This window comes from Ipomoea triloba, chromosome 15, assembly GCF_003576645.1.
Source record: "Ipomoea triloba cultivar NCNSP0323 chromosome 15, ASM357664v1".
Taxonomy (NCBI): Eukaryota; Viridiplantae; Streptophyta; class Magnoliopsida; order Solanales; family Convolvulaceae; genus Ipomoea; species Ipomoea triloba.
Window position 1 is genome coordinate 8,512,213 of NC_044930.1, and position 27,278 is coordinate 8,539,490.

At 32.9% G+C, this 27,278-nt stretch overlaps 2 protein-coding genes across 3 annotated transcripts in view; both read left to right on the forward strand.

Moving 5' to 3' along the window:
* Positions 1–386: 386 nt before the first annotated feature.
* Positions 387–3,184, forward strand: LOC116007404 (transport and Golgi organization 2 homolog). Its single transcript, XM_031248063.1, has 5 exons — positions 387–536; positions 618–801; positions 1,386–1,592; positions 2,151–2,339; positions 2,833–3,184. The coding sequence occupies exons 1-5, from the start codon at positions 454–456 to the stop codon at positions 2,971–2,973; spliced, it is 804 nt and encodes a 267-aa protein (XP_031103923.1). The 5' UTR covers positions 387–453; the 3' UTR covers positions 2,974–3,184.
* A 1,993-nt stretch (positions 3,185–5,177) lies between these two features.
* The window catches only part of LOC116006675 (HMG1/2-like protein), a 111,077-nt gene continuing 88,976 nt past the window's right edge, over positions 5,178–27,278 (forward strand). The window contains exons 1-7 of one of the 2 annotated variants that reach the window (XM_031247142.1): positions 5,178–5,293; positions 6,486–6,545; positions 6,627–6,710; positions 6,969–7,026; positions 7,165–7,209; positions 7,314–7,394; positions 7,521–7,543. In XM_031247142.1, coding sequence (XP_031103002.1) covers positions 6,496–6,545; positions 6,627–6,710; positions 6,969–7,026; positions 7,165–7,209; positions 7,314–7,394; positions 7,521–7,543 — 341 coding nt within the window. In that variant the 5' untranslated portion in view covers positions 5,178–5,293; positions 6,486–6,495. Of the gene's footprint in view, positions 5,294–6,485; positions 6,546–6,626; positions 6,711–6,968; positions 7,027–7,164; positions 7,210–7,313; positions 7,395–7,520; positions 7,796–27,278 lie in introns of those variants that run through there. The other variant, XM_031247141.1, reaches the window with a different exon arrangement.

Here is a 27,278-nt window from a genome sequence, read left to right on the forward strand (position 1 = left end):
GATTGGTTGCCATAAATTGGTCGACCTCATCCCATGTTAAAAAAGAAAATATATTTATATTATTGTCACGTCACCTTGACCGTGACAAAAGAAAAAAAAATATACATATATATATATATACACATACTTATATCGTTACTCAAAATAAATTTAAGATCAGATTTTATTCCACGAATTTTTGAGAGGATATAGGCATACATGTATATAGCTTCAAAGAATTTAGCCAACGCATCCCCACACAAATTAATGATTCCGAATTTAAGCTTTATTATTTATTCTTAGCCTTCCTTTTTCGATGGTATTAATTTTATAATAATGTGAAATTATAGAATAGTACTGCATGTATAAATACCCCTCATTCTTCCTCTTTTTGGTATCATCGATCATCGGTGTTGAATACAATATTATATTCTCTCTACAACTTTGGTTTAGTCTCTTCACATATATATAATAATGTGCATTGCAATATTTATTTGGCAAGCACACCCCAAATACCCTTTTCTTCTCTTGCTCAACAGAGATGAATATCACAGCAGGCAAGTCCTTTAATATTTGTGTTTTATGGTACTATGATTTTTTAGTAATAGAGAGATGAATGGTGTATATATATATTACAGGGCGACAAAAGCGGTGGAGTGGTGGGAAGGAGGTGAAATATTAGGAGGGCGAGACGAGGTTGGTGGGGGGACATGGTTGGCTTGTTCAAGGGAAGGGAGGGTGGCTTTCTTGACTAATGTTTTGGAACTTCATACCCTCCCTGAAGCCAGAACCAGAGGAGACCTCCCTGTTCGCTTCCTCCAGGTACCACTATCATATCCATCCTCATTTCTTGGTACAACCCGGAATACATACATGGTTGTACCAGGTATAATTCGATATTTATATCGATTGACAGAATTAGAACTGTCGAAACGGGTCAGCTGGACTATTCCAGAAAAGCCCGTCAAAATACGGGTCCAAAATATCAAAGCGGGTCCCACCCTTTTGGCAGAGTAGGAAGGCTAAGCCGATTTTGACGGCTCTATGAAAACGTCCCGGCCGGGTAATCCTGCCTTGTGATTTTACCCTGCAAAGGATCATAAGAAGGTAAACCAGTCTAAGTTAAGTTGCCCATAGCTGACGGGTCACTCATGTTGAGGGTTAAACTTATAATCTTGGTTACCAAGTCAACGATATGATCAACTATGCTAGGGTTTCATTCTAATTTTATATTCATTGGTGCTCATGAATTGGCTGATTCCTATTTATAATCAAATATTAAAGAATCTAACAGATAGTATCATGTGAGGAGAGGAAATTTAAGAAAGGTGTGTTGCATTACTGAAAAATGTTGGAATTTGAGTTTGAAAGTCAAAAATGGGAAACTTATGGTGCTTGTACTGCAGAGTAGCAAAAGTCCCAAGGAATTTGCAAAGGAATTGGTGAAGGAAGGGCATGAATACAATGGGTTCAACTTGATCATGGCAGATTTTGAAACCAAAAGTATGGTTTACATCTCCAACAGGCCTAAAGGGGAACCCATTTCCATTCATGAGGTCACTCCAGGTATTCATGTCCTCTCAAATGCAAAGCTCGACTCTCCTTGGCCTAAGGTCTGAACTCTCAACTCATAACTTCTTTTTTTTTTTTTAGGGATATCAATTAGACTAATCTATTCAATTTCAGACTAGCTAGTCTTAATCGATTTCAGATTTATTAGACTGGGTCCAACTAAAATTTTTGACTTTTTAAAATATTATTTTGATCTTTTAATTATGATAAATTAGAGCATTTACACTAATAAATATAATGTAATAATTAAAATAATTTTTTTATTATTTATTTTCATACAAAATATTTTATTTTGTAATTAATTTATTAAAGTGCTTGAACTATCTAGTTAGCCCACCAAATTTCATATTGTATGTTCGGGTCATTGGATTTATCGGATCAGTTCATCAGAGTTTCGGGCTAAGATTGACATTCTTATATTTTTTTATATGGTATAAGTGGCGGGTTAATAATTGATTTGTACAAATTGGACCAAAAATTGATTTACAGCTGACAAATGTATAACGGGCTGTTTAAATTAGTCAAAAAAAATTAATTTTAATCCTGCAATTACTAACAATTTTTTATTTTTCTGAAATTTCGTGTTTTTTTGTTCCAAGTCTCAACGTCTGAAAATGAATTTCAAGAAGATGGTTGGCGAAAAAGAGGAAGATTTACCTTTGAAAGAAATGGTGGAGAAACTGATGCGAGACACAACTAAACCTGACCACACCCTATTGCCTCATATCTGTTCCCTCGACTGGGAATTCAGCCTCAGTTCTATTTTTGTCCAAGTTCACACTCCCCTGGTAAATTAATTAACTTTATTATTTCTTCAATTATCATTTTGTTGGTTTCATTTGATGTGTTTGATTTGATTAATAAGAGTTAATTCAATTGTTTGAAATTAGAAGTTTTATATTAATTGTTAGGGTGAAGGATCAGTGTTGTACAAAATTAATCTTCCCCACTATAAGAATTAAAACAGTACTCCTAGTGGGAGCGACCAATTAGATTTCTTAATTTGAGTATGTCAACTATGAAAATTTTAAATTGGTTTACTTTCTTATGATCATTGCCGAGTAATGTCGCAACGCGAAGTTTATTCGGTGCACACTATTGAGTAGTAACTACTGATTTCTCTCGTCACGAAAAAAAATAAAGTGGTACTCTTACGCAATCAATATACGCATGAAAAATGAGATGGTGAATATATGAATAATTTATATGTGTTGATATTAAATATTGTGTATACACTTCATACAATGGAATACCATAAAATTACCATTTTGATGTGTACAGGGGCTTTATGGTACTAGAAGTACAAGTGTGGTAAGCGTGGATGGAACTGGGGAAGTGGATTTCTACGAGGTGTCTCTAGAGAATGGCAAGTGGAAGGAGAAAATGGTGAATTACCAATATGGGAAGAAACAAAATCTTTGAAGGAAATTGGTATTTGTATACTATGGAGGTCTATGTTAATAGGAATTTAATGTTGTTAACATCCTAGTGACTTGTACAATAAACACTCAGGAGAGCTGTTACGACTTACGAGTGTTTATTCGTTTTTTTTTTCTTCTATTTTTATTTTTTGAAAATTATATATTCCTGTCATAAAATTATTGAAATCTTAAAATAATTTTTTACTCATTCACTTTTATTGCATGTCTCTTTTATTTAATGAGTATTTAATTTAAGAGTTCTATTACACATACTCCCAAATTCTACTCCCTTACATGTACTCCCTGAGGTGGCAAACAGACATGGGTTATTTTAATCATGTGGACCCACAAGAAAGTGTCTACGTCAAAAGCATGTGAGAGGGAGTACAAATTGGGAGTATAATGTGGGAGTACACCAAGTATTTTCCTTAATTTAAATAAGGTTTTTGTAGGTAATATAACTTTCACGAAAAACTCATATATTTTAAAGGGAAAATGGTCAAATAAGCCCTCCAACTTTACCTAAGGAGTCAATTAGGCCCCTGAACATTTTAAAGTAGCAATTAAACCCATCAACATTGTATTTTGATGCAAAAAAGTCCATAAACCTGTTAATGATCTGTGATCATAGGTCACTAGGATTCCTGCCAAATTTCCGGCACACTTATGCCATATTCCGGCACAAAAGTCACCGGTGACCGTAGAACAGTCGCCGGTGACTCACTAGAGAAGGCAACCACTGGGTTGCCTTCTCCAACCTGTCGGTTGCCTTCTCACTGGGAAGGCAACCACTGGGTTGCCTTCTCCGGTGAGGAGGCGACCCAAATGGTCGCCTTCCCAGTGAGTGGTTGCCTTCTCCAGTGAGTCACCGGCGCTGGTGACTTTTGTGCCGGAATATGGCCTGAGTGTGCCAAAAATTTGACTGGAATCCTAATGACCTATGAGGTCATTAACGGGTTTATGGACATTTTTGCATCAAAATACAATGTTGATGGGTTTATGGACCTGTGATCACTGGTTTTGTAACAATTTTGTGGTCGGGATTATTTTTCTCTAAATTTAAATTCCTTTATTTTTGTTATAAATGCAAGTTGATCATTTTGGATGAAGCTCCAGTGATGCATAAGTATTACTTTGAGGCATTGGATCAAACCATGAGAGATCTAATGAGATGCATCAATCCTTTTAGTTTTGAAAGAACATTTGGGGGGAAAACAATTATTTTGGGTGGTGATTTTAGACAAATCTTACCAATTCTTATTATCTCTAGAAGAGTTGTACATTTCTAAAGTTGACAAAAAAAATTGCATTTATAAAAATTGCATACTAGTGTTGATTTTGCAAAACTTGAAATTTTTTCCTAATAGATTGATGTGATTGGTGAGCCCACGAGGATTATTCGGGGACGGGGAATCCTCACCCCGTTTATAAGTTATAAAAAGATTTAAAAATTAAACATTAAAAATATTTAAATAAATAACGCATATATATTCATCTCCAACTTAAAGTCAATTAAACATGTTACCTAAATATACATTTCATGACATACAATGACAAATATGCTTATAAAATTATACTCCGTATATATTATATACAAAGTAATACATATGTGTGTGTTGTGTGACTATACATAAAAAAAATAAAATTTTAAACGTTTAGACTTCTCTTTCTCTTACCCATCCGATGTGCCGATGTGGGATGGGCAAGAGAAGAATAAGGGGCATTGAGCTCCCTTTTATAAGGAAGCTCAACCCCCATTTTTTTATAAACATACGATTGTTTTTTTGTTTTTTTTTAATAATAATAATAATAATAATAATAAATATTATTATTATTATTATCACTATTATTATTATTATTATTATTATTATTACTACGGAGTATTATTATATATATACATTTTTGGTCATTTTACATGTTAACTACTAATTTAAACAGCTAATTTAACCAACATCTTTTTACAAATCGCTAATACATCCCGCTGGTCAAACCTGCTAATACAATCCGCTATTTGATAACCGCTTACATAACTCGCTACCGCTAACCGCTGATAACCAAACAAGCCCAAGGTGTAATGCTAGTCCTACTAAAATTAGGACATGCGTAATTAATAAATATAATTTAATAATAGCCGACATTGTTTAATTAAGGAACTACGGAGTATTTATAATGACTTCAATAATTATTAATTAACCAGTTACATTAATTAGACCAAAGGGACAGCCGGACAGGAGACTGCTCGATTTTACTTTCGGATTTACCAGTTACGTTAATTAGACCAAAGGGACAAGAGACTGCTCGATTTTACTTCGGATTTTCAGGTATGCTCCCAGTTTACGTTAATGGCCACCGGTTTACGTTAATAGTTTTTTTTTTTTTTTTTGAAAACTGTTTGCGTTAATAGTTAAATCATATTTTATCTAATTATATTTTGCATGGGCTGGGTTGAGGGAGGCGTTGCCTTGCAGCGGCGCCGACTCAGCGCAATCTGGCCGGCGACGTGATAGATGGAGGAGTCCGGTGGTGTCGCCGCTGGTTACTGTTGGCTGCGGTGTCTCGCCGGCGGCGTATGAAACTCCGCTGCTGTTCCCGATAGGGCTCCAGTCAAAGTGGGCTGGAGCCCTAGGCCCAATTTTGGACCTTAGGCCCAGTTAGGAAGCAAGGTTTTGAGAGGTGCATAGTAGTCAAGAAAGTTTGAATTTTCTTCGAATCTTTTGAAATAATTTATTAAATTTTCAATTATTTGTTTTTTCTTTTCTTTTTAATATTTGCACATTACAAGAATATATTAGAAATTTTTAAAAAGTTCATAGGAAAGTTTAAACCAATCAAATGTCTTTAACTTTTTTTTTTTTTTTGGAAAGTCAAATGTCTTAACTAATTTTATAGGTAATGTAATTTTTATGTTTTCCATGTAATTCTAAACTTATTAATTAATTTTCAATGCAAAATTATTTTTATAAAATATATTTTTTGAAAATATTATTTTTAAGAATTTAATTGATAGGAAATTACCAAACCCTTGTTTGGCGTCTACTTTACTGGCTATTTTAGTCAAGTTTGACCTCTTTTGGGCCGGTTATTTTTTTTTTCTTTTTAATATGTTTTGGACTGTTTAAAGCTAATTTTGAACCATAATTTAGTAGATTAAATATTTAATCATTAAAGTATATTGGGCTATCCTGAGGTATTAAAATCGCAAATTATATCGTGGACCGTGGTCCACAATGCATTGTGGACCGCGGTCCCCGATATAAGAACTGATTAAAATTATGATAGACAATTGTTATACCATGGGTCATGATTCATCTTGCATTGTGGATCCTGATACAAAAAATTATGTGTTTATAATTAATCTATTATACACCTGCAGCTTACACATTATGTGTCTGAAAATAAATTGAGCGTACATAATATGTTAATTACATAAACATAATATTTGCATATAATGTCTTAACAAAATTCTCTAGTTTTTCACATGTTTCGATTTGTTTTCAATGATTTTTTTGTTAGATTTGTAGTGATGACAATGAAAGGACAGAAATCAAAAGCTGGCTCTGGGAAAACTGAGAAGTAAGTTTTTTTTCAATGATTTTATGCTTTGCTTTCAATGCACAGGAAAGAATATCTGATCTTACTTTGATTTTGCTTTAGGCTTGCTATAAGGAAGCAAAAAGTGAAGAGAGTTAAGGATCCCAACAAGCCTAAAAGGCCTCCCAGCGCTTTTCTCCTCTTCATGTATGTCAAATTTTTTTAATTTTTTTTAGGCCTTTTTTTTAATATACTAAAATTACATTATTCGTGTATTGTATGTACATTATACAAAATAATGTACTTTCAGTATTGAATGTAATGCATATTTTAATATACTAAAAGTACATTATTTGTGTATTGAATGTACATTATTTGATACTATGATCCACACAATAATGATTGTTTTTCTTTTATATGGTGTTCAAAAATTTACTTCTTTACTTTAAATATTTTGGGTTATAGGGAAGTGTTTAGAGAAGAGTACAGAAAACAACACCCAGACAACAAAAGAGTTGGTGTTGTAAGTTTTTTATTTTTTTTGGTTGTTGCATTCTCTATTTTTTTTTTTTAATTGTAGTTTAGATTAGAGAGCATTGGTGAATTGATTTTTATTTTTATTTCTTTATTGTGTGGATTTTAAATTTGTTTGAGAAAATAGGTTGGGAGAGCTGCGGGAGATAAATGGAGGTCTATGAGTGAAGAGGTAAATTCTTAACTATTTAAATTTTGAATTCTATATATATGGTGAAGTTTTTGAATGGTTTTTCTAAAATTAATGAATTTGCAAATTGCAATTTCAAAATTTAGGAGAAAGCCCCCTACATAGATAAAGCAGAGGAAAAGAAGGAGGATTATGAAAAACAGATGACAGCTTATAATGAGAAATCGGTAATTAATTTACTATACTTAGTTATGAGAAAATTACACTTTTCGCTAAGCTATAGGATAATAATAGAATTGGTATCTAAGTGATATACTTAATGATATTTTTTGTTTGTTTTGTTTTAACTACAGAAGCAAGAGAACGATGAACATTCTGAATAGGAGGATGATATCCACATAGGTTATTTATAGATTTTATGGGACTATTGTTGTTATTCTTTTAGTACTCCCCATATATTTTGCTTGATTTTAGTAGTAAGTCACTAGTATATAGCTTCTATAATGTTGCTTCTACTATAGACTGTAGTTGATAGATTGGGATGAAAGTATATATGGTTTCTCTGCTTAACTATTAGTTTTTGAGTACTCTGTATTTTCGGTTCAATTATTTATAGTTTTCTACATGGCATTATATTGTCTAGTTATAGCTTCTTGTTCTGGTAATTCCTTAAAGTAACTCTTTAATAATGATTGTAAATTTGTTGGATTGAAACAAATGGGTATGACATATCTTTTTACATTTTTTGTTGTTGCTTAGGTATATATAATGTTGCTCTTTGCACATTGATTTTTATTTTTCTTCACACCATAAATACAATACACACCTATGTATGCCTAGCAATAAATTTGGAACAATTTCTTGTGCAAGTGTACACACAGGGGGGCCAAATTTAGTCGGCATTAGTATCAATCATAAAATATCGTTATATACACCATACATGATTGTATAGATTATTATTGATAATTATTTTTAATTATACTATGTGCAATAGTATAATATATGAATATATAATTATATGAGTATTATCGTTAAGGTTATCAAACATTACTTTCAAACTTTTCACATAACACAATATATACAATGGTAAAAAAAAATAGGAAAATTAGACTTTTCATCCCTAAGTTATATGCCGGGTAATTGTAGAATACGTTTCTAATTGTTGGTCGTGCTCACTTTTCGTCCCTACGACATTAGGGACGAAATTTGTAATTTTAGTATAGCTTAAGAACGAAGGGTAAGTACAACCTATTATTAAAAGGACAAAATTTGTGACGCCATTTATAGTTTAGGGACGAAAAGTGAGCACGACCACCAACTTAAGGACGAAAAATGTAATTTTCTCTAAAAAAATATTTACATTTATTTAAATATGCATTGTCACTCTTTTATCAAATAAAAAGTTGTCAATTGTTTGGTCAACAATAACTTTTTTATAATAAATTGATTTTCGTTCTACTGATTAATTAAATATATATTTCAAAGTTTAAGGGAGGAAGACGAAAATCAATAGTTTGAAATAAAGAATCATTATTAATTTTTGTAAACTTGGAAACTAATAATTTAACCTAGCAAATTTACATCCTAAAAGTGTAAATAGATAATGAAAACAGATAAAAATTATCAATTAATTAATCAACTAATAAAACTAAAAATATATACCTCAAAAAGTTAGAGAGTAATGAAGTTAAATTAGATACTTAATGTCTTCTATCATTTTTTTTTTTTTGATCAGTAATGGAGGGGGGACCCCTGAGGCGAGACTTAGCTAGGAAATCTCCCTCACTCTTCAAAAGTGCATGGCTCGCACAAGGTCGTAACTGTAAACCTCCTCGCACTCTGGTGGGCATGAAGAGTAGTCTTTCCACCTCACCGTCTGACAATGGCCTAGCATGGCCAATGCATCAGCACTCCTGTTTTGCTCCCGGTAAATAGCACGAACGGAAATCCTCCAGTCCTTTGCACACCAACAGCTCGCCTCGTGAACCAGTTCTCTCACGACACCCCGAAGTGCAGCTCCCTCTTGAAACCAGCGGATAGCCTCTCTTGCATCCGATTGGATCTTCACATCTCTAATTCCTTTCTCCCAGGCCCACTGCATGGCGTTGACAATAGCCCGCATCTCTGTAATGGTTGGATCAGCATCGTCCGAGTTCCCGGCAAACCCACCTTTCCAGCCGCCTTCCGCGCTTCGTAGAATGCCTCCGATGCTAGCCTTCCTCGTGGCAGCTTTGACACTGCCATCTACATTCAGGGTATACCGGTGAGTGATAGAGGGATTCCAGCACACCTTAATGAGTTTCTCCGTAGGAAGAGAGCTTTTCATGCTTGCTTCCCTTGAAAAAGCTCGGCTAATCTCCTTCTCAAATTCACGGATCCATGCAATCTTTCTATGGGCTTCCATAGACTCTGCGTTAAACACACGGTCGTTTCGCCACCTCCAAATCCACCAGCTTGTGATCACAAACATTCTGGGCCATTCGTATTGTGTCTCCGACTGACCTCGCTCTACAATGTTCTGAATCAGCCACTGACGGGGATTGATTTGCCTCCATTTCCTCCATCGGTCTCTGCCAATCATCGCAGTCCAAACTTCCTCCGCATGGTTGCAGTCGCGTAGGATGTGAGCCATAGATTCCTCCTTGCCATGACACGTATTGCAATTCTCCGTTCATGGTGAGTTTTCTTCTTTTTCGTTCCGCATTGCCCATGATTTTGTCATGGAGAGCGATCCATATGAATAATTTCATCTTGTTGGGGACTTTAATTTTCCATAATTTGCTCCACACAGATTCCTGCATGTTAGTCTCCCTACTTATATTAATACTAGTTTTATACGCGTATTGCGCGGATGGGTTAATGCCCAATGTTTATATTTAAATAAATATTTGAAAGTATATTAATGCAAGATTATATGGGAGAAGTTTATACTTGGGTAATTGAATGTCGAATTTTTTTATATAAATATCTAACTCAAAGTATATGAATCCAAGATAATATAGAAAATTCATTATAATTATTACTAAAATAAATGTTTGCAACCTTGTAAAATCGATAGTCTAAATATTTGGTCTAAAAATGATAGTCTAAATAAATACTACTTTTAATTTGAATTTTTCTAAGTGTTCTTAATTCTCTTTTGAGTAACATTGTTATTGTCTTCATCTTTAATATTTGTTCTCTTCCTTTTTGTTGGTAGTGTGATATTTGCAATTCGGTTATTGTTGGTATCATAGATGACAACGTCATGCAATGAGATTATGATATAGGAGTTATGAACTTTCCTTTAGGTGTTCTGCTTGGGGTTCATTTGGTTCAAAGATATTAAAAGGTAGTTTTTCACTTCAATTTGTTGGGTAATGGGTTATTTGAGTACTTTCATTGTCAACAAATCCCCCAAGTAGTTAATATGATTGGTTTCAAACTATTCTTTTTTTATTTTTTTCATGGTATTAAAGAAATACATATGTATCATTTTTTGGTGTAACTACTAATTTATTTAATTCAATAAGAGTAAAATAGAGTGATTTCGTTTCAATTTGTTGGGTTATTTGAGTAATCTCTTTGTCAACCAATCCCCAAGTAGTTAAAGAATCTTTGCATGAGAGAAAATAAAGACACTATAACTAATGAAATTATTTCTCTTATTTAATTTAATTTTTTGATAATGAATAATTTATTCATATAAAGGTATTATAAACACATAATTCTAAATTAAAAAAATACATATGTATCATTTTTTGTTGTAGCTACTAATTTATTTAATTTAATAAGAGTAAAATAGAGTGAGAAACTTAATTATGCCAAATTTGATTGAGATGCGGTTCGAACCTAAGACCTTTCTTATAGAAATTAATGGGTAAGTTAAAAGTTAACGGAATATTAACGGAGAAGAGAATATTTAACAGAAAACTTAACGGATAATCATAAAAGTAAGGTTAAATTAGGTAATCTCTATTAATAATATTAATCTGAATTATCTTAATCATCTATTTGATTAAATAATTTGACCGCCATTTTTTCTACCCATTTTAGGCCTAACTCTTTTTGGCTCTTATTAGTATAGTAGATTATAAGCCGAGTTAAGTGAAAACATACCAGAAGCTTCATACTTCCATGTTGGTTCATCGATATGTTGTCCTCCTTGACCCTTGCCGGGAGGTTAGGTAATTCTTCCCAATCCAATTCACCCGTATCCTTCCAGTACTCACTAACCAACTTGTTTTTTACCGCATCATGCTCATCTCCAGTAAGATAGCAGCTAAGTGGAGTGTCTTGTATCCATGCATCACTCCAAAACCGGGTATTGTCTCCGTTCCCCACATTGAAACGGACGCCGTTTCGAAGGGTAGGCAGTGCCGAAACAATACCTCTCCATGCGTTGGAGCTTGATTTTTTAGGTTCAAAGATATTCATCTCTTTTTTCCCATTTGCATATTTAGCTAATTAAAATCTTAATAAAAGAAATAAGCTAATTAATAATGTCTTCTATCATTAAAATCTTAACAAAAGATCGAAATAAGCTAATTAATAAAGAAAAATGGTTAATTTGATTATTTGATTGATTTATTTTTACTTAATGAATTTAGGCTTTAATATACATGTATTTTGAGTTCATTTGATATATACATAATAGATTTTTTAGAAATAATAGGAGGGGCCAAAAATGTAAAATTTTCATATTATAATAATATATACATATATACCTACTAAACCAAGGGGTGGCTCCGCCCCTGTGTACACATAACCTGTAGGCCCATGTATACATAGGAATCACTTCTTTTCTTATTATTATTATTATTATTATTATTATTATTAATCTTTATTTTTTTGAGTTGCTATAGAGTGTCGTAAGTCGTAACTATGAAACATGGTCCATGTAGCAACGTGAATCATAAAGAAAAACGACATCATGTCATATTATTAATTACACTTTTGGTAATATAAGATCAATTAAAAAGAATATCAATATTTTGGCAAAAATTTGTGTGAGACCGTCTCACGAATCCTTGTTCATTAAAGATGTTGGATTGTAGACAACATCCATGATGTTACTTATAGGAATCATAATACTTATTACAGAAAATTTAATATTAATTTGAAATAAATAAATTGTTACTTATAATAAATAATATTGTAATATTTATATTTGAAATTGTGATACTATTTAAAGTAACAAGATTATTTTTTTTGGGTAAATTGACCGAGTTTTTCTCCGTCCGTTTAACGGTCCGGGTCCACCCGCGTTCGCTTCGAGAGGCATAGGAGCTGGCCCAGGGAGAATCGTCACTTGTGGGAATCGAACTCAGGTTCTCCCGAAATTCTTCTCCTGGGAGTAACAAGATTATTGTTACTAATAATAAAATATTATAATACTTATAACTAAAATTGTGATACTTATAAAGTGTAATTCTAATGCAAATATTGTAATACTTATATCTGAAATGTAAAATGTTACTTATGAAAGAAATTGTATGTAATACTTATTGTAGAAATTTTAATACCAATTTGAATTAAAAAATACAACTGAACCATTAAAAACAATGTTCGGGATGTATACAAAATATTAATACATATGTTACGTTGGAAGTGTGAATGATAAAATCATAAATAAGTACAGAAACAAAAGCTAAAACAAGACGAGTAGGCTGATAATGTCTCATTATATTGTGTCTTTAATTCTTCTCTGTTTCTTAAGCATGAAGTTAAGGGTTCGATTCCCATCCCATGATCAGTCCACCTACCATTTAATGTTCTGATCGTTGGAACGGAAGATTAGTCTTCCCGCTCGGGGGAAACCTTGGGAAACACCCAAAAAAGAATGAGATCAGATGATGAGTTTGATATTTTTGATGGAAGAATAGAAAAGGTTGATTGTGAATTGTACTTTGAACTTGAATGGGTCAGGCCTACTCGGTAAGCTAGGAACAAACTATATACTGTAAAATGAAGTCAATACGTATATTTCTCAACAAGTCTATATTTGAAAAAGTATTTTTCTTTTTATATTTGGTTAAATATAAGAACGGAGGAATTCTATTTTTGTTTATATAATCACTTTGAAAAGTATACTTTGTTTTTACATTTTATAGGTTCGGAAGAAATTTAAAAAAAAAAAAAGAAAAAAAAAAAAGAAAAAAAGAAGTCCTAACCCTTGTTATTTTCCTATCATATTATAACCGTTATCATAACACTCCTCATATTAATATTAAGATCAAGAGAGTTAAGTGCACTAATCAATTCATTAAAAAGTCTCAAACCAAATGTATAATTCACTCCCAAAAATTCCAAAAAGTATTTCTCTATTTTTATATTGTTATTAGACATATTAACACACTGAAAAATTATGTTCGATCGTATCTCTTGATTTTATTTTAGGACTGTATCTATTGATATTTTGTTCTACCCATAAAGCATGTATGCGTTATAAGATCTATTGTATAAACATACTTCTTAGTGCCATCCTGTATATAAGATCAATGAAAACTAATATCAAATAGACCATCGAACTATATTTGAAATAACAATTAGATCCCTAAATTATAAATATTTAAAATTAAACACATTAACTCGTTATTTTTGCGCATTTAAACATAAATAACTTGTTAACCTCGGTATAAACCTGTAAATTTCAACGTGGCATCTCAGTGTCATAACCTAAATAAAAATGACAAGCCACATATACAAATTAAAATTTTTAAAAATTAAAATGCATTTATAATAATATTTTAATAAGATTTATAAAAACTCTTCTGTCACCATCATAGTTGCCACCGGTCATTGCACGCTAGTGAATAATGACACACATTTGCAAGTCATTTCAAATAGAAGAAGGCGATCGGCTATTCGCCTTCTTATTATGCTTGAAGAAGGCGGCCATTGCCATAGTTGTTTGTGGTTATTTTGTCGAAAAATCTTCTATCTCTTTATCAAAAAATTTCCATCTCTATAGCCATCAGACGTACAGGAAGATTTGAAAGTAATATCTTGACAAAGTTTTAGTTCATTTTAAAAAGGACATTTGTTTTTTTAATACTACTTTCTCAACTTACTGAAGCGCCTCCACTAAGGCTCCAACCCACCCTCTTCCATATGAGAATGCAATTGAGTGCGACTAGACCATAAGGTCTTATTAAAAAAGACATAAGTTAAATAAGTCATATATTTATATAAAGGATTTGATTGTACGATTTCATTAAATTCAAGAAGGCAAAAACTTGTGTGAGACCGTCTCACCATGAGACGGGTTGGGCCGGTCCGGGTCAAAATGCAAATGTAACACTTATATGCACAAATGTCATACTTATATGCTCAAATGTAATACTAATTAGGAATAAAATTTTTGTTACTTATAAGGGTAAATGTAATACTTTTAAGGGAAAATACAATATTTTTTACATTTCGATTTAAAAGTATTATATTTGTCCTCAAAAGTATTATATTTGCCCTTATAAGTAAGGGACACTTGTCAACATTACTTATTATGAAAAATATATTACTTTTTCTCTTATAAGTAACAATAATTGTATTCTTGATTAGTGTTATATTTGAGCATATAAGTATGACATTTGCACATATAAGTATGACATTTCCATGGTGCTTTGACCCGACCCGACCCGTCTCACGAACAAGGATCCGTGAGACGGTATCACACAAGCGTGACCCATTCAAGAATTTAATTTAAACTTTATATATAAGATCGATTAAAAAGAATATCAAACTTAAAAACAATATTGGGGATGCATACAAAATAATAAATATTTAAAGTTTTAATTAATTAAGTTGGAAGCGTGAAACATAAAATCTAATCAAATAACAAACCGAAAGAGTTAAAAATAAATAATATAATACAAACATTACTCCAAAAAGTAATTTCATTAATATTATTCAGTTGACTATGTTGGTCATATACAGTTGCCCATGCAGTCACAGACTACGTACATGTTGTTAAGACTTAAGAAGCTGATTAATTAATTGATTTTCAACCAATCAAAAAAAAGGTGGAAATAAGAAAAACAAAAAAGAAAAAAAGAAGAAGAATGAAGAAATGAATGAATGAGACATTACTACGTTAGTATATATTGGAACGTCAAATGTGAGATTATTCTTCCGCTGACATTAACTTGCAGCCTTGTGAGACACTTCCGGAAGCTGGTGGCTATGGTGTTTTGAAGAAGGAGATGATGGCCGAAAAGTTGTCATTTTTCCGGCCGCGAAGTTCTGTTCACTCACCGTGCTTGCCCCGTTGTGGCCGGGGTTAGTTGAGGGAGGGGTTACCGGCCGCCATTGCAGAGAAGGAAGCAAAAGATGAGTTGATGACTCCTCTCTCGGAGGCAACGTTAACCCTTCAGCTGCAAAGTTCTTTGCTCCGGCAAGAACCGAGTTGGTGCCAGGGTTGGACTTGGGAGGGGTCACCGGTCTCCACAGAGATGGTAACAAAACATGTTTCTCCGTCGCCGCCGCTGCAAAGTTCTTTGCTCCGGCAAGAGCCGCGTTGGTGCCGGGGTTGGACTTCGGAGGGGTCACCGGTCTCCATTGAAGAGATGGTAGAAAAAGATGATTCTTTCTCACCCACTTTTCTTCATTGTTGTCAGCAGGAACTGATCTGCATGCTTCATAAGGTTTGATGCATAGTAGAATAATAAGTACAGAAACAAAACCTAAAACAAGACTAGGCTGATAATGTCTCATTGGATGTGTTTATTTCGTAATTATTGTGTGTTGGTTAAGGAACAACAATAACAGATAGATCAGAGGTAGCTACTAGCTAGGTGATATGAATTGAAGTCTGAATTGATGAAAGAATTTGATGATGGGAATGAAAATGCAAATTAAAGAGGTAGGCATATTTATAAGCTTGAAAGTCTGTTATGTAAGGGGGTGAGATGATGACTTTGATGGAAGAGTAGAAAAGGTTGACCGTGAATTGTACTTTGAACTTGAATGGGTCAGGCCGGTCAGCTACTCGTTTTTTTTTTAGATAAGAGAAGAGGGAGGTGATCCCAGAGAAGAAGAAACTAAAGGAAAACTATCTCCGAGCAGCAGAGATCTTCCGGAGAGTGCCAGCCCCTATCATATCGTCTTGTAAAAATTTTCGCAGGTCATTTGGGACCTCGTCAAGCTGGTAAAGAAGATTAAATGAAGTCCATATATATATTTTCCAACAAGTCTATATTTAGAAAAAAGTATTTTTCTTGTTCTATTTGGTTAAAAATAAAAAGTCAGGAATTCTTTTTGTTCTTTTTTTTTTTTTTTTGAGAAACGGAATTCTTTTTGTTCTATTTCTATCACTCTGAAAAATAATTTCTTTTAAGAAATTGAACATGACTAGTATCAGGGCCGGTTTTTTTATTTGCGGGGCCCTGTGCTAATAACTAAGTGAGGCCCTATCAAAGTATAAATAAACTGCGAATTGAAGAAAAAATTGCAAAGAGAAAAATGCAAAAAAAAACCTAATTTTGAACCAATATATTCACAACTACATATACTAACTATTAGGCCAGGGCTGGACTAGGGGCCCGCAAAATTTTGGCACGTCTTACACGCCCTAAAATCCGGCCCTGACTAGTATTTGGATGCAACAGCAACATCGGTAAACTTGCTCAAAGGCTAATTTTTGGGTAGATGATAGCTATCTTGATGCATATTTTATTGTGGATTATTCCTAATATTTGTATAAGAACTTTAAATCATCCCTCATAATTCATTGTAATTTTAGATTAGTTTCACAATCCAATTGACTAGAAGGAAGCAATCTCAAAAAGAAGTATCCAAAAAGAAAGGACTTCGAAAGGAGGTAATCAGAAGGAGTCAGATCGGAAAAGGACTTCTAGTGTGATCTTCATGGTAGATAAAAGGGCATTCAATGCTATCTTCTAAGTTCATAGGAGCTTTATTTATGATCTTTTATGGAAGATCATCCTAGGAAGGAGTTCATTCGAGGAACAACAAAAAGAGTCGTTGGACAGATGCAACTTATCTAACACCTAAGAGTCTACACTTGAGACAAAAATGATGATAAGCAAGAACAACTCTTTTTTACCTTTGGAACACTTATACATAGATAGGGGAACAGTCATTACCCTTTTTTTTGTTGTCCAAAGGTATCCCTCGAGCCGATAGTTAGAAGACTAATCCTCCGTCCCAACGAACGGTCATTACCCTTTGAATAACCTACTCTAAAAGTTAAAGATATAGCAGCAGATTTTAGGAGATTGTGGCAGCTTTTGGACGGCTGCCACTTGCTGAGTGACAACGGACATATTCAAATTTCATGTTGGCTCTCACTCATCCTCATCCATAAAAAGAAGATCCCAATCTTAGAGAAAAGAAGTTGGAAATGTTGTGGTGGTGAAAGAAAGTTTGAAGTGATAAAAAAACATTAAGTGTTGAAGCGCTCAAGCTACGTTCAGACCTCTAAGCTCAAAAGAAATCAATTTGATTTGTAAAGTCCAACACTTAACAAACAACAACAATATTCACCGGAAGAAATTGTGAGATCAGTCTAGGAAGGCGACGTGGTGTATAAGCCTTGGCGGGGGTGTATAAGCCTTGGCTAGCTCTGATCAGGTAGTGACAAATAGGGCGACTTGATCACTAACCCCTATCTTTAGGATTGTCAACAGGAAGAAGTTGGGGCTTCTATCACTTTGTATTTGTGTATAAAAATACTTAGTGGGATAGAACTTCCTCGGAGTTAAAGGAAAAGAGTAGAGTAGGAAAGTTTTCTGAACCACTATAAAAATTTACTCAATCTTTACTTTTCATTGCTTATTATCAATTGTGAAATAACCACGTACTTACGCATTCAAACACGTTCAAACTACAAACTTAGCTACATTGTTTTAGGCAAGCTAAAAGACTTTCACAACAACGAAACTTAATTTCCGAGCTTCGATCCTATCTCACTTTGAGCATTGAAAAAAGTTTTAAAAAAGGTGTTAGAAAGTCTATTCAACCCCCCTCCCCCTCCCTCTCACTTTCTAGATTTTCTGGTTGTCTGGGACCAATAAGTGATATCCGAGCGGTTGTTCTAAACGATCAATAGTTTTTTTGTCAAACTTGAGTAGATATAAAAAAAAATTCTGATTTTCAAAAATCTGTGTTGTAGCTAAACATTCTAAAAATGCACAAAAGTATAGATCTTATTCTCAATTATTCATAGGAAAACTTTGAAGATTGGAATACGAGACTCCAAATACATCTTTCGCCCATACACTCCTGGAAGTGGGAAGTTATAGAGAATGGGCAAATAAAGATCAAGGAAATCAACATTGCACCACCAAGACCAATTAACGGTAGATCAATAAAGGAGGATGAAAGCGATCAAAGTGAGGAAGAGATGACACCTCCACCTCTAAGCCCAATCAGGGTTCCAAAACCCTACTATAGGTGGACAAAAGACGACCCCATTCTCGCCAAGTTAGATAATGATGCGAAGAATGAGATTATGAATACACTCGATAAGGTCACATTAGGGAAACTCAAAGGCCACACAGCAATGGCAAAGCAACTGTGGGAAAAACTCATCCAGCTCTCTATTGGCAATAAACAAATCATGGAGAATAAGCTCAATATTGTTGGTCAAAAGTTTGATTCATTTGAGATGCTACTAGGTGAATCCATTGACCAAATGGGAGATCAAATGAAACTCGTTTTACTAATATTTTGGGTGAACTTTTTATTTTGTAGAAACATTATACACAATGGGTGATCATCTCCAAGATACTAAGAGAGTAAGAGCTCTACCTAAAGAATGGTTGTCCAAGGTAACAACCAGGAGTTTTTCACCATAAATATAGAATCCTTGTTCTGGATGTCAAGGGCCATGCGTACAACATGGTGAGGTTAGACAAAAATAATGCCACAAATGAAAGGCCTGAATCCAACCTAGAGTTGGATGAATCCACTAGTTCATCGAAAGAACCAAGTTCTTTTGATGAGTCCGAATGCAACATTAGTAAGACTGTGGAGATCAATTCAAGATGTCTCATGGCCAACAAAAATGATGAAGAAGATGTAACTTCCACATCCTATTCAAAATCTTTAAATAACGCACCAAAAAATCACTATAACACATTTCTCAAAATGTCGAGCAAATGTTTTGAAATCCTTATGAAGCACAATCTTTTGAAATCTAATAATCAGCTACTAAAGAGTGATAATTCTAGGTTGACTGATGAGCTAAAATAACAAACTGAAAGAATTAAACATATATAATATGACACATCACTTCAAAAAATAATTCCATTAATATTATTGAGTCGACTATGTTGGTCTTACACAGTTGCCCATGCAGTCACAGACTACGTACATGTTGTTAAGACTAACAAAGCTAAAAAAAATATAAAATAAAAAAAAAATGAATGAATGAGGCGTTAGTATTGGACTATTGGAAAGTCAAATGTGAGATTATTCTCCCCATAATATTAACTTGCAGCCTTGTGAGACACCTCCGGAAGCTGGTGGCTATGGTGTTTTGAAGAAGAAGAAGGAGATGATGGCCGAAAAGTCATCATTTTTCCAGCCGCAAAGTTCTGCTCACTCACCGCGCTTGCCCCGTTGTGGCCGGGGTTAGTTGAGGGAGGGGTTACCGGCCGCCATTGCAGAGAAGGAAGCAAAAGATGAGTTGATGACTCCTCTCTGGGAGGGGTCAACGTTAACCCTGCACCTGCAAAGTTCTTTGCTCCGGCAAGAGCCGCGTTGGTGCCGGGGTTGGACTTCGGAGGGGTCACCGGTCTCCACAGAGATGGTAACAAAACATGTTTCTCAGTCGCCGCCGCTGCAAAGTTCTTGTCACCGAGATCAGCCGCATTGGACTTTGGAGGGGTTACCGGTTTCCATTGAAGAGATGGTAGAAAAAGATGATTCTTTCTCACCCACTTTCCTTCATTGTTGTCAGCGGGAACTGATCTACATGCTTCATAGGGTTTGATGCATAGTAGAACAATAAGTACAAAAACAAAAACTAAAACAAGACTAGGCTGATGATAATGTCTCATTGGATGTTGCATTTGTACGTGTTTAATTCTTGTCTGTTGGTTAATTAAGGAACAATAACAGGTAGAAATAGCAAGGTGATATGAATTGAACTCTGAACTGATGAATGAATTTGTTGGGAAAGAAAAAGCAAAGAGGCGTATTTATAAGCTTGAATGCATAGGTGGGATATGGTGACTTTGATATTTTCGTTGGTATAGTTTTTGATGGAAGAATAGAAAGGGTTGACCATTAATTGTACTTTGACTGCCTGGATGGGCGGGTTTAGAACTTGAATGGGTCAGCTACTCGTTAAGGAAGAAACTCTAATCTATCGTAAATATAAAAAAAAAATCACTTAAAAGAGGGATTCTACTTTATTCATTTTTTTATCATTTAAAATATATATATATATATATAAATATTTTTCAAGAAACTGAACAGAACTATTTTTTTTAGATGCAATTAGAATACATCATGCAATCCTAGTAAACTTAGCTTGCTCAAAGGCTAATTTTTGTGTATATGGTGGCCTATCTTGATCCTCTATCCTTGAATTGGTTTATGTATTCATATTTGGTCATTTTATAAATCGTCTAAACTGGTTACTCTTTATTGATATTGTGAATATGATGATGTTTTAAATTTGTTTAAGAGTTTATTACCGAAATGGTCACTCGACTATTGCGAAATTATCAATTTGATACTCGACAATTTTTTTTTGCCCAATTAAGTCTTTCGACTTTGAAATATTTAACCAATTTGGTCCTCCGTTTATTTTGGTGTTAAACAACCGTTAAATCGGGACCAAATTGTTAATTTTGCTATAGTCAAGGGACCATTTCGGTAATAAATTTTTGACTGAAATGGTCCCTTGACTATAATGAAATTACCAATTTGGTCTCGATTTAACGGATATCAAATGGTAAAATAAATAGAGGACCAAAATGGTTAAAATTTTCAAAGTCAATGGACTTATTTGGGCAAGAAAAATTGTCGATAACTAAATTAATAATTTTTCAATAGTCGATGAACCATTTCGGTAATAAACTCTTTGTTTAATTAGCTCTTTTTCATGCATGCACCTACCTTATATGCCAACTTAACATTTTGACCAACACAATTCTAATTGATTGCAAATTGACTAATACATAACATTAATTACATAAGTTTTTAATGTTAAATATCTTACTTGCAAATATTTTTTATTTGATGATGCAATTATACAAAATGCAAAATATCTAATACATCATTTAACATTTTTTTTTCGAGGAGACTCATTTATAAGCTTCAAACCAGGAATTGAAGTAGATAGCTGGCTGGTTGACGGTTTGCGTTTTGACTGGGAAGGTTACGTTTAATAACAAAAGTAGAAATTTATTATCACGACTTGAATATGTCATAAATCGCCAATGAAGAAAAATTACAGTATTGAAATTAAAATGTGTTGAATCACCATTTAACTGTTTGGCAGTTGGGAGTTGGAACCCAAGAGACAAGAGTTGCTCAAAATAGTATTCTCCAAATCTCCAGCTACCCAGAAATTACCATAAGCAACGTTTGATTCACGAACTTTTAAATTACATAGATAATAAAAATATGGGAAAATTGTAATTTATTCCCCTCCATAATATGTCAATTATCAATGTCACCCCTGAATTATTAGTGGTGGAAATGTTGCCCCTCAATTTTTAAAACGGTACATATATTGCCCCTCAACAGAAATTTTACCTCAAAGTCAATAGGCTCATCATCTTTTTGTGTTATTTAAATGACGATTTTGAAAGTGCAGACCCGATTAATGAAAACAACAATGCATGCGAACTTCCAACTAGAAGGAACAAGCTAGGAGAAAAAGAAGAAGCAACTCAATGAAGAAAGTAGAGAATTTTTTTAAATCCATCCAGGGAGACAATGAACAAATAAAAAAATGATCGAAAATCATCAAGGTATACTTGAAAAAAGTTATGAGGTTCAGTTGTTAAAAGCTCAGACTAAAGCAAGGAAAGTAGAGTTGGCAAAATGACAGGAAGCGAACAAACAACGTCGAGAAGAGAACAAAATCTTACGCATAAATTTGGATTCTATCACAGATCCAATGGTGCGTGAGTGTATAAGGAATGAGCAACTACAAATTGTTCCAAAGAGAGCTAATGAGCAAACATACAGAGGAGACGTTGAATCAAGTTGCCAATTTAATCAATATTTTGACAATTTGGGAGGAAATGGAGGTGGTCTTGGGGACTATTAAATCTAAATATGTTTTGTTTAATTTTGGATGTATTAGGTTTAATTTTATGAAAATTATGTTTTATGTACTTTAATTTGCTATTCTTAATGAAATTTTATTGTCATAATATTTAATGTTACTGTGTTTATGTGATACTTCTATTCTTAATAAAATTTTATTGTTAAAATATTCAGTGTTACTATGTTTATGTGTTATCGTTGATTGTTAAATCTTCATAAATTTATAATACAAGATCATATAGTTGAATTTTTGTATTATAAACTTATTGTTATGTGTTTATTTTTTTGGTAAATTTACAAGGTCTTTTTCTCCGTCCGTTTAACAGTACATAGTCCACCCACATTCGCTGCGAGAGGCACGGGAGCTGGCATTTTGGTAAATTTGTTCTGTGTTTATTGATTGATTGTTATCTTATTCTAAATTTATTTGTGTTTTGATTTATGTTGATTCTTCAATGTAAACCTAAACTTATTATCATTTATGACTATCACAGTAGGGAAAATCCTATCTCTCAATGTTAATTCACATACAAATTCTAATATAGAATTTACTGTAAAAATTTCCCAGCTTTTTGTTTAGGCATTTGGATATTTTTACAGTTAGATAAAGTAATCTGGCATGCCACCACTGAAATTTCAAACAGAACGGAACTTTGTCAGTATGAAATTAACTTTGTCTTCAGTGGTTTTATTGTTTTGTTGAGCAGATTTCAATATGCTCTTGCTCTGTGAGACGAAATGACATTTTTTTCCAAGACAATTGTGTACAAGCTATATATTTTATTGGTAACGATTGTGAGTTTATTGTATTTTTTACCTAATTTTTTATATATTTAATTATATTTTAATCTTTAGTTTTATTTTGAAGATTTAACTGTTGATATTCTAATAATTGGTGTGACAAGATCATAAGATCCTACTATAGGTAAGTTGTTAAACTGGACACACTTAAATATTTTGAAAGTTACGAATGCGTTTTAACATAAAAATTCAGCGAGAAACCATGAGTTTTAAAATCAATGAAATTGAAATTCATGTATGACTTTGGTTTGAAATTAAATTGAATGGTTAGATTTTATTTTTTTTTGACACTTTTATTTATTGTGTAACTTTTTGCTAATGAAAGAACTCAACTGAAAGTCAATGGTGCATTTTACTTTCTAGTGGAGTTGGGCCCGTTTTGACAGCTTTACATATTTATATGCATTATTAAATATGTATGCGTACAAAAATGCCTTTGTACTTTAATAACAATGCTCTGATACTAACAAGTTGTTTAATGATGTTGCTCTGATACCACCCTGATTCCAATTGGGAAAGAAAAGGAAAAAAGGAAGAAAAATACTTTTTTACCCTTTGATTATTATTAGTATTACTATTACACAAAGATATTTTACTCTTTATACAATATTTCCTTCTCATTAGTCATTCCCAATAATTATATTATTTCCTATCAAACAATGTAAATTGAACTCATATTTTATTCTAACTTTATATTTTTCCCATTGAATTACAATTTCTTCAACCTTAATTCTTTCATTCTAACCAAACACCTTGATGATTTTTTTGAAAGAACGAATACAATAATGATAAACATTTAACGGAATATCATGAGTTTCATCTGTAAAATATTATCATGTTATAAAGAATTTAAATTCAATATAAATAATCTAATACCAATCAATTAGCAATTTCTTATTAAAATTAATTAATTTAATTTATATATATATAGACTCAAATTCGAAACATCTAAATATACGCATTTTATCCACACCTCATCAATTTTAACAAAATAACTGTATGATATATTAAACACAGTAAAAATCGTGCGAAACACGGGCGATCAACGACCTTTTTTTGAAACCTCATTGCATGTAAAGGAATTGACAAAAATATGAAAGAAATGAAAAGTTGACAAGAATAGAAAAACTCACTTGAGACATGCATTTGAGGTCAGAAACGCATGTCCCATTTGCGTTCTTTTTTTTTTTTTGTATATATGAAAACTCATTTGGGGCAATATATGTATTGTTTTGAAAATTGAGAGGCAACATTTACACCATTAATAATTCAGGGGTGACATTGATAATTGACATATTATATTATAGAGGGCATAAATTACAATTTTTCCTTTTAGTTATTCCTTACTCCCTAAGCTATGATTTTTGAATTTATATTGTGGTTCCCATTATATTTTTTCATAACATCCTTTATGAACATATTTTCAATGGCACAAAGATATTAGTCATGGCAAATGCAGTAAAGTTAATTGATATTGACACACAAACTGTGGGTTGGAATTGTAATGTTCGTGTCATTAAGAAAAACGAACCAAAAAACACTATTGAAACGCCTAGAAAAAAGTGTCATTGAGGATGAAACTGTAAGTAAATAGTAAAAAATTCTCCCTTTATTATTATTATTATTATTATTATTATTACTATTATTATTATTATTATTTTATTTTATTTTATTTTATTTTTATCATTATTAGTTGTAGGGTCAACAACTAAGAATTTCACATATCAATAACCGCTTACAAGATGACGAATATATAATACAATTGAGGTCTCAATCTTATACACAATAAGGTAAAAACATGGTATCATGCTATCATATACCATAACATCATTGCACGAATCATTCTCATTCACTACCTCCAGTAAACAAGATGCAATAAAGATACACCCAGGAAAAAGGAAACTCAACTTCACTAAAGATGGAGAAAATGAAGACAATTTTGAACCTCATCAAATGCGCACTAAGAAAAATTAATTTACTCTACTCAAACTAGCAATCTTTATCCAATTGTTTTTTTTCCATTGGTTGATCATGATAGATAGTCATCTATAGTTAGTGGTTTATTTGTTACTACTTACTTTAGTTGTAATTCAGCTATTTACAATTTTGTTATGTTTTATTAAAATATATAAGTATCGAGACTATTTCTTTTATTTTTATTAATTTAACATTTTCTCTCTCATTATTATTATATGACTATTTTAACCAATTAAGAAACACTAATGCATTGGGCATTGGTTTAATCCCGCTGTGATAACTAGTTATTTCAACAAAATTAAACTTGGTGGATACTTCGCGGAAGTTCCGCATAGGCGAATTGAATCTTAATCCAAGATTTGTTGTACGACGTCGAAGGAAACAAAACAATGTACAGTTATAACTAATCCTAAAACACCCAGATTAATTCCTTAATGCCCCTATTTAGACCTTCATTACCAAACATCTTGTCTGCAAATAAAAACAAAAGAAAATATATTAATCCATAATTTTTTTGTTTGCATGGCGAGAAATACATTGATCACAGGCTGGCTACTTCCCCCTCGTGCATGCATGAACCTAATATTCTTTTATAATTATTGCATGTTCTTTTATTGTAGGCTTGTAGCCCATTTTGCAACAAGTCAACAACAACAATATCCATTATGCAGTATTTTCTATAGAGTACGATGCTGGACAAGTGAACGATAATCAATATCTTAATCAATTTTTATTTAGTTATATTAAGTTAATTGGTTAGAATAAATGGGTTGATGTACAACTAATGACTAAATATATTAGAGCTAAATTATCTTAATGTATGTCAACTCCTTAATACTCCATCCCGTGATCATTCTTATGCCTATTGTGTTATTGAGGAATGATGTATGTTACTCAGACACTTTGAAATTTGAATCAATGTCTTGTCATTTTATTCGTAGATCAGTGAATTTGCGAATGTACTTGCTTACACACTTGAGAGGGCAGGATATTCTCAGCCTAATTGCGTGATTGGGAATGCTTGTGTTCCTACTTGTATCCAACTTCGTTTCCCAATTACTTCATACATATTTAGATTTTATTTCAAAATAATATTAGAAACAAAGCAAAAAAGAAATGCAAGAATTTGCCGTTAATAACGTAACATAAATTTGTGACTTTAGAAGATTACATGTTTATTCTAACGCCTCTAGTCGATATATTTTTATCAACCATTTATGGAACTAGTTTGGGTTAAATATATGGGCAACGATCCAGATTTTGTATGGGCAACGATCCAGATTACAATGTGGACCATGGATAAATATAATTTTCATTTTTAATGAATTGAAAGACCATTATTTTGTAGCATACCTAAAATTGAATTTTTAGCATACAAAAAATAACAATCAGAAAATTTATCATTTAATGTACTAAAATGAACTTTCAATATATATACTAAAAATGAATCTTATGTCAAATGTGTTGTAAAACTGTTGGGAAACTGTTTGGAAATAATTAGAAATATTACTACGAAAATAATATTTCTGGGAAAATAACAATGAGAAGAACGAAAAGGATAAACGGAAAGGGTTAACACGGGTCGAGCGAATCACTCTTTCCTTAAAACCTTATTTGCTACCTCGCAAAAGTGCTAGGAGCGTTGCAACCTAGGTTTCCCAGGATAAAACGTGTTACGATTCACAATTTGAGCACCCAAACTAGTGAACCCAGCGAACTAGAGCAAATGGTATGAACATATTTTAAGAAAGGAGTAGAAGTAGAGTTTCGAGGGAGAAAACAATTCGATGTTTTTAGTGTATCTTGGTTGTTTTTGTGTCTGTTGTAAATCTCATGCTTCCACCAACGAATATATATAGGGGTTGAAGATTAAATAGCAATTAACCATGGCATTAATCTGATAATTAAATCAAATTTTCAACTCCTGTAACAGCTGACCAACAACTGACCATTACTTGAGATTTAATTCAAAATTTAAAAATTAGAATTAACGAAATTAATTCTGTAACAGATGAATTAAGCCTCTGAACGGTCACAAACGAAAACCCAAGGAGTCTGAACGACATTAAGACGGTCACAAACGAAAACCCAAGGAGTCTGAACGA

Excerpts from the sequence above, each read along its gene's own strand:
- LOC116007404 (XM_031248063.1), top strand. The coding sequence starts at position 454 with ATGTGCATTGCAATATTTATTTGGCAAGCACACCCCAAATACCCTTTT. Across the intron at positions 537-617 it reads AGAGATGAATATCACAGCAG|GGCGACAAAAGCGGTGGAGT; the intron begins GCAAGTCCTTTA and ends TATATATTACAG. Across the intron at positions 1,593-2,150 it reads TCGACTCTCCTTGGCCTAAG|TCTCAACGTCTGAAAATGAA; the intron begins GTCTGAACTCTC and ends TTTTGTTCCAAG.